The sequence below is a fragment of the Metarhizium robertsii genome (assembly GCF_000187425.2).
Source record: "Metarhizium robertsii ARSEF 23 chromosome Unknown MAA_Scf_18, whole genome shotgun sequence".
NCBI lineage: Eukaryota > Fungi > Ascomycota > Sordariomycetes > Hypocreales > Clavicipitaceae > Metarhizium > Metarhizium robertsii.
Window position 1 is genome coordinate 52,623 of NW_011942158.1, and position 10,490 is coordinate 63,112.

A 10,490-nucleotide genomic window follows, 5' to 3' on the forward strand; every position below is an offset into this window, starting at 1 on the left:
TAGGCAGGCTACAGATTTTTGAAAGTAATGAGAGGGAATTATTGCATATCTATACATTATTTGTCTAACTTCTTTTACCAAACCCAGGCTTGATAATTTATTACGATAATTTACTCCTAGATTGCAGCTTGGGTTGGTTATATATACGTGACACACGTCAAGGTTCTTTAATAATATATTAACCTAATTTTTGTCTTTTAATATTAGCTTATAGTTGGAGATTTGGCCGTGATTAATTGTACACATAACCGGGAGCAGCTTATAGTACTACCAGACCATTTCAACATCTTATCAAATTTCTATTAAGAGTCTGGTTCTAGTCTAATTCTTGCTCTCCCCGTTCGCCTCGCACCATATCGTAGGCCACATCGGAAAAAGTACATCGCCGCTTCCACAAGTAGATCAAGCTAGCACTCCCTCCAGGAAACAAAGTATCGTACCGTCCAAGGATGGCAAATCACCAGATAATCTGATACAGAGTCACTTTCGCCTGGCAACACATCGATTCTCCCTCGCCCATTTTCCCTCAATGTATTGCATGGTCTTCGTGCTGTTGGCAGGCTGGATATGGAATTTCTCCGCAGTCACGTGCTTCTGTCCCATCCTTACGTTGTCAAAACACCATGAAACGTAGCCCATAACTGTTCATCATCACGCCTTCCATGCTTCTTAACTTTCTCTCAAGTTGACAATTTTTCGACAGTCTTGCTCAACTTTTGCTCTTATCCAAGGCCCGAACGAACATAAGAAGATGGAAAAACCAAGCGACCACTGGCAGGGCTTTGCCAGTCTGGCTCCAGGTTCAGACAGATATAAGCGAATCCAGCTCCTCCTCTCCTCGGCAAACTTCGAATATCTCAAGGCGCGCGGAATAGAGTCCCGCAAGAAGCATCAACCGGGCTTACCCTCCGATGTCAAATGCAGCGTCAATCTGACACATTTCACATCTGGTTTCAATAATGTCGTCTTCGAACTTGCATTCTCAGACAATGTGTACTGGATTGCGCGGATCCCGCACCAGTGCCAGACCGAGAGTGATAAGACCTCATTAGCAAGCGAGATTGCCACAATGAAGATGATTCAAGAACACACCACTGTCCCGATCCCCCAGGTTTTCGACTTTCAAACATCCGCGGACCAGCCCTTTGGCTATCCATATGTTTTCATGGAGTACTTAGGCGGCCGTACCCTTCCAAATGGGCTGGCGAGAGCTATACCTTCCCAGCACCATAATAAAGTGGCCAGGCAGCTTGCAAATGTTTTTGCACAACTCCAAAATCTTACCTTCAGCCGCATCAGGCGTCTTTGGTGTGGAGAAAATGTTGATCAGCCCGTCGAGATCATACCCATGGCCTGGCACGCGACGCCTGGCCCGTTGGAAACCTCGCTGGAATACTTCTACAATCAAAAACAGGATGAAAACAGGGAAGCCATTTCCATGCATCCGGATGACCCAAACTGGCGGACTGCGTGTTGGGTGCTAAAAACAGCGCTAACCCACATGATTATTGAGGACAGAGTCCGCGGTCCCTTTCCCCTGTGTCATCTTGACCTGCATTTCGGTAATATGCTTTTTGACAACGACTACAATCTTACGGGAATCATTGATTGGAGCAGTGCCCAGGCTGCCCCCCTCGAGCAGTTGTCGGTCTGCCCGGAATTTGTCACCTTTCCTGGATTATCAGCAGAGGAGAATCAACCCATTGTCGACCTGAAGAAGCTTGTTGTAGAATCTATAATGGAAATGGAGAGCAATCAAGAATGGAGGCCACCCATGGATAATCCAGGAGCGAACATGGTGCTGAAAGCGAATATGACACGTCTTTCCACTTACATGGCCTCTAAGAGCGCAGAAATCACTCATCGTCATTACATGGCTTCTTCAAGGAAAAGCCTCTTCGGTGGCAAGGCGGTTGCAAAGCTCATCTACGGGAAGAGCGTCACTTGGGAACAGCTGACGGAGGTATATGGCACCATGCCGCTCTCCTAGACGATTTTCGCTGCCGTGGTCCTATTTTGTCGCTCCAAAGGCGGTTCTTTTGTATCGTATCTACAAACTTGCTCTATTTGCTACTATGACATACTATTCTTGCCCCCCACCAAATTTTGCATAACGTTTAGGCCAGAGTGTGATATTTATATACACTAAAGATGTTGCTTCTCCCAGCGGCGCTCAACGCCTTCCACTTGAATCAGTTCAGGTATACCTCGACAAGGGGTGGTGTGTTAGCTTTGTGAAGACTGAAACCGACATACTCAAAGAGCTCCATTGGGAACACCAAGACTTGCGATTTCGAGTTTCGTTCGTTGCTAGTTGAGATTATGGCGGGCAGTAATAGGTGGAAAGTTCACCGTTTTAACAAGAAATGATCTATAATTCCTACGGATGTGCCCTGTGCCATAAAAGTCAAGTTTTTAAGCTTTTAAAACTGCAAAATATCAAGATGTATAGTTTCTACACAAGCTACAAAAAGGTTTTGGAAAGGGACCTACATTCATCCTCTTCAAGCGAAATTTGTGAGATATGCAGTGGCCGTCAAGTGGAAAGAGTAGATAAAGCCGTTTCAAGAAAAAATCACCACCTGTCAGAGTATATATCAACCACGGAGAGCGGGTGACGCCCAGGCGCTTCTTCAGAAATTGTGAAATATGGGGATAAATATGGCGGCAAGATATGTCAAGCTTGGCTACAACCGACAAAGGCATGTATATGGTCAAAGATGTGCTAAAGGCATATCATGTTTACATACACTTTGATACAATTCAGGATTGATAAGCCTAGAAAGCCCAACGAGCAAAGAGACCAGTGATCGGCTAAATCCTCTACTTCATTGAACACCATTCAAGCCACGTCTCTAACCTTGACTTTAAAGGTAAGACGGTCCACTTGGAAGTCGCCAGATAGCGAGAAAGCCAAGGTCGTTTGGGTGCAAAGGGGACGTTGTATTGAAGAGTGGGCTTCTTCCCACATGTAGTGTTCAATCTACCCTAGAATTTGAGGGCATTCTGTACGTCATGGAAGGGCTCGGCCACTTATTGGGCCCATGTCGCAGGTAACATTTGAAGATATAGCGACGTCGTTTAGGATTTTCAAATATAGCAGAACAGTTGATGATTGAATTGCCATCACTAATCCGCGAACAGACAAGGTATCACGGTTTAACGACACCAAGCGAAAGCGAATTCCACTAACCTTATATACCTCTTGAGGGTAGATGTCCTGTATTTTCCCGTCAATACAAGGGATGTGTCGAGTACACTATGGACAGCCCAGAATGAGATAGCTGCCACTGTATCCCTTCACATGGCAACTTGCTCTTGGAGCCTGCAGAAAGGCGATCGCCTCAAGAACAGAAAGACAGTGCAACATGGAAGGCCAAGGCTGCGCTGTGCAGGCCACGACAACTTTCCACATGATGCGATCAAGCATCTATCTATGAAGATCTATAATTATTCCATGATGAAAAACAGGAAGCAATTCATCTTACATTTCGAAACTGATATGTTATAGTTACATAGTACTTGCACTTTAATGTTGATACATATTGACCAGATATATTCCTCCAGAAAGCCGGTGTGAACGGCGCGGCCACCGAGTCCGGACGGGGCGCTTCTGGTCCAGCGGCTGTGGTCCACTACCTGGGTACCTAGGTAGGTGGTCCAGTGGGCACATGCACGCCTAGAGCGGGCGCTACCTGCCGCCTGGCCTGGTAACATCAGATCAATTGACAGATCACATGCAAGGTCGCGATACACGCGTCAACCACACTTCCCATCACATACAGCGCTTGAGAAAGTTATCTCTTTTTATCCAAGAGAAATCGACTTGCTTGATCCATCTGATGAAAAAAACTTGGAAAAGTAGCCCCATCCCCCACCCCTGTCTTCACTTCTGCGGCTATGCGTCCCGGAGAGTGCGCTGCTCTAGGTGTAAACCCACAACCCTTTATAGGACATGGATAGGGGAAGATATTGACAATACCAAGATGGCCGAGGGGTTAAGGCGGTGGACTTAAGCCATTTTTGGCATAATTTCCACTATCGAGAGATTCCTGGGTTCGAACCCCAGTCTTGGTAGTTTTGCTCTTTTTGATGGCCGCTCCCTGGCCCAAAGCGATGGATTTTGCACCTATATTTTGCCAAAATGCACCCAATATCTTTCATTTTTGTTCATTCTTTTTGTGCAATTTGCATATACTGTTATTCAACGATTCAGCATATGTGGTGTGGAGGAACCGACAACTCGACTTGATGGCCGGGTGGCTTACAGCCTTAAACGCGGCAGTCGGCCGCGATGCCGCCTCCTGGACAGGGCTGACGTGATTGACCGTATGCCATCTCTTGGGGCTACGCAGTTACAAAAACAACATACATCTCCAATCAATTCGACTAGACCTTTTTGCTACGAACCCTGGTTTACGACACTCTGTTTAGCGAGTACATCGGCTCTGGGAGCGCGGGCCCGCCACGCCATAACGCCGCAAGCCATTGTGTTGAAAGATGCGCGAGTGTGGATGTACTTGGTGCATTTTCTTCCTATTGAACCAGGGGGCAGGATTTCAATTACATGAGCGCGACTGGACAGTTGAAGGTGCTTCCGACCAGTCCCAGGCTGCATAGCGAATAAAAAATAGCCATGCTTGATTCGGGTTGGGCATTGAATGTGCTGCGACGGAGGCCGGTTCAAAAACGGCGTAAACTGGACGCCGGTCCAACATTGTGGTTTTGTCTACGTTGGAGATGCGACATGTTTGTGCTGCGGCTACACTATAAATGAATGGACAATCCAGCATGGTGAGCCGGCTCAGTCTCTCGCTCCTGATATTTTTGAGCAAATAAAAGAGCCACTTGATTTGATGCAGTGATGCCTATATCGTTGAATTAGTTAGTCCCAGCCTTCCAGGTATCATCATGGCCGGCGCTGGTCACGCTATAGACTGGACATGTTCCATTCAACATCTGACACACGAAATGATGGAACTCTCAGTTCGCATTTAGTATCGGCAGCAGGCAAGTGCGTATTGCCGGCTTGGCCCGCTGTATAACTAGCTCTAAACCCCAAACTTCAAACATTGAACAGCTATATACTTCTATAACCCCACTGGATCGCAACGCTTCCAATGCCACTACTTCTTCAGCAACTCGTCCACAGCTGAGGTAATATCCTGGAGGGGAAACTCAGTTCGGTTGCCAGCAACGGTCTCAGGCACCGGGTTTGCAATATCTCCAAAGTACTCAAGAACAGCATAAAGACGTTCCTCCACCTGCACGGTTGTCACAACAACTCCACCGCTCCCGGCGTACTTGTTGGGAATTTCTCCCAAGTTCTCAGCTGAATCCCATTCACCGTCCTTGGATCGCAGTACATAGACTCCTTTGGTGTTGGAAGCCACTAGGAGAACCTTGCCCTCGTACTTTTTAGGCAGAGTAATGGCTTCAACGTTCTCGAGAACCGCGTCCGTTTTCGGCGTTGTCTCGGTTGTTTCAACAGGAACGGTAGTAGGGCTACCCTGCCCACCGCAACTGTTCCAGCGTTGCACTTGGCCGTTTTTCCCATACGTCGTGAGAAACTTCGTACCCAGATAGACAATACCAGTGAATCCAGTTACCGTAGTAGTGGTCTCGTCGCTTACATACCATGGGGTTACGGTCTCTCCGCTCGGGTCAACCTTGAGAATGGAGCCTGGAAACGTGCCGATGACGTAGGAGTTGCCGGCGGCATCATGCGCCACGTCCTGGTACCCTCCGTACTTTCCATCCAGTGCCTTCGTAAGATTACTCCGCCAGACCTCGAGGCCCGTTTTCAAGTCGACCTTGATGAGCCACGTGTCTCCGGATATGTCCGCTCCTTGGTTTGTCCATGCGGCGCCGGGGTTGATGATGACTGACAGCCGATCGGTGAAGGGGTCAACTTTGACACCGCTTGCATGATAAAAGGTATCATTGGTAAGTGGTTCAAATTTGATAATATTTTCAATGGTGTTTTTCGACGGGCTATACGTGGCAACGGACGAATTGTACAGTGCACTATAGGAGTCAGTTTTATTGCACCAGACATGACGAGTAAGACGGGAGCCGTACCCAAAATGTAGCTGTTTGCGCTTGAAATCGTAGTCGGCATTTTCAGGATAGAGCTGGAACGATTTCACGATGAGATCGACATCAGTCGCCGCCGGCGCAGCGGCGGCGATGGTTCCTAGGGATGCCAACAGGGGCAGGAGGGCGACACAGTGCATGATGGGCAAAGAACTGGCGATATTCTGAATATATTGGCGATTGGTGGATGAAAACCTCGCGAATACGGGCAGACAGTAGCAATACTATATACTCACTCTCAAAGACGCAGTGTGTTGACCCATGGGGATTAATCCGGTCCTTGCTGCTTGCCAATGTGGCCTTGTAAGCCGAGTGGGACATCTGGAGCCAAAAGCCGAATGTCTATTAGGATCGTCGATGAGTAATCACTCCATGTTGCATGATTTTCAAAGTATCTGGTCCTTATGCCATTAATGGAATATGCCAAGAAACCTTATCAAATGCGATAGACAAGCCCTACAGTCCACCCCCTGAATTTATGTATTCTTCATGCGTGACCTGACAGGGTAGCTGGTAGCAGGGGGTAGTGCACTAACTATAGCTTATATATTTTAAGAAATCAGGCGTTAGGAGGGGTCAACCGTTTTATATTAAGCTTTTGTTTTTAATCAGCTAGTAACCCCCCTCTAGAATTATTTCAGTGTTAGACTGCGTCTACTACTACGCGCAGGTGTTTCTCGAAAAGACGGCCAACTTGAGGAGCCAAGAGAGACGGAGAATCATGTCACGTCAATACTCCCCCTTTCCGTCTTACGAATTGACTCTTATTATCGCGCACTAACCGCACCCGAAGTGGATCCGATGTGGCCCGAATGGGGTTCCGATGGGAATCCCGGCGGGCCGGAGCTATGCCCGAATGACGGACGCCATGGCATGCCATCACGTCAGTCGCAAGCAAGGAGGGTCGTTTCGTCTTGATTCGTGTCTTACATGCATGAACGCATTATCCGCCAGGCTTGCATATTCAATATATGCTCGACCATGGTTATCACGCTTCATTCTCATGCCATATGATGATAGTAGCCCTTTGATATGAACGCACGCCTGGCTATGAGGGTTTGCCTAGGAAAACGCCCCGTCGTGCCATGATCGGATGACCTGCTGAGTAATATATACATTGGCTTTTTTTCTCTTTTTTCATCGTTGGTAGGTTCTGTGGTCGGCTCAGTTTTTGCCATAAAGAGAGCGCGTTTCCTCCTGCATTAACACCGCAATCATGGCATTTTCCATCGCAATTCCTACGCAGGGACTTTTGTCATGCATCCACAGTCATAATGCAAGCGGCAGCCAGTCACTTATGGCGAGAGGCAACTGACACGGGCAACATATTGTGATAATGCTGCCTGCGACTGTTTGAGCGCATTGCTCATGCGTTTTTGGATCATGTTGCCATCTGCTAACATATTTCGCAAACGAAATATTCCAGTACGGTTGAGGCGTTGCCATAAGCTCTGGGGACCTGCATCAACAAACTATTGTTTGCATAAAACTCGCCCAAGGCCGCTCAAATAAAAGCACTTGGCACGAGGCGCGTAACTCTTACGAAGAAAGAGGAGAGCTATCGCCACAGCTCATCTCGCAAAATTTGGGACTACTAGCACGGTGCCATTGTCTTGGAGCTTCAACCTCGGCAAGTGATTATCCCTGAGAACCATCTTCCCCGACTGTCCTTCCTTGTTCTCTGCAGCGGTACATGAAATGCGTGGGCGGGAAAGAAAGCCCACGTTTACGCACCTGATGGAGTCGAACAAGTACCGAGCAGCGCGACAAGTAAAAGACGTGACTAGGGACCTGGTTGCGTATTCATACACCTTGTCGGAGCTAATTTTATGCATGGGGTATATTCGGATAAGTGGGCTATGATGATGAATGGAATCGCTCCGAGAAATCGGACTCTATTATACGATATAAAAACATGGCAAGTGATGGAACGGACATAGATCGATGGATATTGACGGCTTAAGATGGAGGATGCGAGCCGCTTGAAACTGTCAATCAGTTTGTAAGTTCTGGCTTGTGCACTAGTGCTAACCTTGAACGGCGGGTGTGTGATATATGTGTCCAAAGTGCGAATCCAGACAATGGAGGATTTTCAGTTGTCAGCGGAGAGAGGTCGGCGGCTGCAACGTGTCTGGGCGTTGCGGACTCATTTATTGAGAGCCTCAATCTCCGTCCACGGAATATATGAGGGTATCGTGGCTGCTCACTTGGAGCATGTTCTTATTGTGACAATATTCCAACGGTACCTCGCTATTCGCATCATGAATCAGGCTGCGTCCGAGCCGAATTACGGCAGTAGACATTTCAAGTCACACAACGGCCGCGGTGGAAGGGACTCGACGCACCTCGTCCTTGTTCCGGCAACAGACAACCTGCCACCATTCATGTTGAATTTAGTCCATGACCAATATTTTAGTCCGAATTGCAGATGGCAAAAGCGCCAAATCACCACATATTATTTCGTCTCAACATGCTCTCAAACCTTATTTGGGAGTATGCAGGCTCGACCAGACCACTTTCAACATGGTCGGTCGGCGTCGCACGAGTAATGCTCAGCGTGGCACTTGCCATGAAACCTTGTCGCTCATCAGGCCACGTTTCGTTAACCAGTCCGGTTATTAACACCAGTTGACATGTTTCTTCTTGCGCCGCGCCCCATCGATGGAATTGACCTTTTTCGGTTCAGCTGCCACCTGCACACCACCAGACCGCCAGAATGCGCTCAGGGTCCAGATCCAGTCTGGGGAAACCGGACCCGCGCTCGTCATCTCGACTTCGCTTTGCTTTTGCTGCACATGCGTTTGAAGAAACAGAAGAAGAAGAAGAAGAAGATTGTTCTCCTTTTTCTTCTCTCCAGGGTCGAGAATAGCGTATGTGCTCCGTCTAGCGATGGGATAGTTTCGAGCTTCGCCAACATGCCATCTTGAGCCTTGGGTTGACTGTGTATTCCTGTTGAAAGGAAAAACAGAAAATCTACCAAATTACACCTCGCAATTTTGTGAGGCATCCACTTTGGGTAGATTTGCCCAAAAACAAGTCCCGCCAGACCCGTAGACCTCCACTGCCCGCTTCCCAACTGACTTCATTAAACGTTGCGGCTGACTCTGGTGGCGCCAAGGCTTGGGTCGGCTCTCGCAGCAAGCATCGGAGCAGCTTTACCCCGGATTCCAGCCCCTCAACTGATGTCAGTTCCTTTGACCGACTCGTCCATCTCGGCGGATCAAGTGCTGCCATGGTCTGATGGCAGTCGACCGCCTTTGTAAGCCCCGAGTCTGACGCCAGGGGCTTTGAACTTTGGGCCAAGTGCTCAGCTATGACACCGTCGACTTCAAGTCAAGCGAGCCGGGTTCCGAGTGGCCGACGTTGACGTTACATGCCGAGCCTTGGGCATGGAATGCGCACATCGCTAGTTCTTGCCTATCAAGGCAATTCCAAATCTAACCGAGTACAGCTCTATTTCAGCAGCAACAACGACAACAGTCAACTGATTTCCTCTGCGTCGTGTCTTGCTACTAGCCTGAAGTAAAGCCCAGCCATGGTGAAAACTCAGTTGGCAGGAGCAAAGTCCAAAGCGGGACGTGGTACCAGCCTGTGCTCCCTTAATACATACCAGGCTGGCCTAGTTGGTCGCGAGATGACATGTACATATTCATCCCGAGCGAGTACGTGGATGAATGGCGCTTAAGTATTCGGTCTCGACATCTTGATGAACGCCATGGGACTAAAGAGAACTCTGCAGGAGCTCGATGTGGCATTGGGGGCGCCGCCGCCACATCCACAGGGCCGTCGTCGATAAAGTCAAGTGCCTTCCTTGAAGGAAGAGCCACCAGACTAGAGACGGGTGGCAATTACAGATTTTTGATGCCGCCACCGCAATCATCGATCCTGGTCATGATATATTAAATAGTGCCGTTGGACAAACATGTCCCACGACCACATTTGAACCGTTTTCTTCAAACGTCCTGCACAATACTAACTCTACCATTTCGGGTCCATATCACTCAATACTTGACTTATTATTCTGACCGTCAACCACTACGAAACCGCCACGATGAAGCCTACCATGCTCCTAGTTCCTCTCGCGGGTCTCGCACTTGCAGTCCCAACAGAAAAGAGTGAAGACCTTGACAAACGAGTACGTATAAATTCAGCGTCGTCATACTTATCTTCTGACGGAATAAGTTCTATATGCTAATATATATATAGGTGACAATTCCAACGGTATAATTTCTTCTCTATTTCGAGTTAAATAATAGCACCGAGACATATACTAATATATATCCCAACTACAGCAAGTAAGTAAATTTACGGATTTACTAATAAGGATTACTAATATATATTATAATTCTAGGCTGTAAGTATTATATTTAATATACTTTCTATATTAATATATT

General features: G+C 47.8%; 2 protein-coding genes across 2 annotated transcripts; one reads left to right on the forward strand and one right to left on the reverse strand.

Moving 5' to 3' along the window:
- Positions 1-751: 751 nt before the first annotated feature.
- Positions 752-1,990, forward strand: MAA_10137 (uncharacterized protein; the record flags this gene model as incomplete). The annotated part of the gene is made up of 1 exon (XM_007828135.1): positions 752-1,990. The coding sequence occupies one exon, from the start codon at positions 752-754 to the stop codon at positions 1,988-1,990; it is 1,239 nt and encodes a 412-aa protein (XP_007826326.1).
- Positions 1,991-5,126: 3,136 nt separating this feature from the next.
- MAA_10138 (tri14-like protein) lies at positions 5,127-6,236 on the reverse strand (the record flags this gene model as incomplete). The annotated part of the gene is made up of 2 exons (XM_007828136.1): positions 5,127-6,027; positions 6,082-6,236. 2 exons carry the CDS (start codon positions 6,234-6,236, stop codon positions 5,127-5,129), a joined length of 1,056 nt encoding a protein of 351 aa, XP_007826327.1.
- Between the last annotated feature and the right edge of the window lie 4,254 nt (positions 6,237-10,490).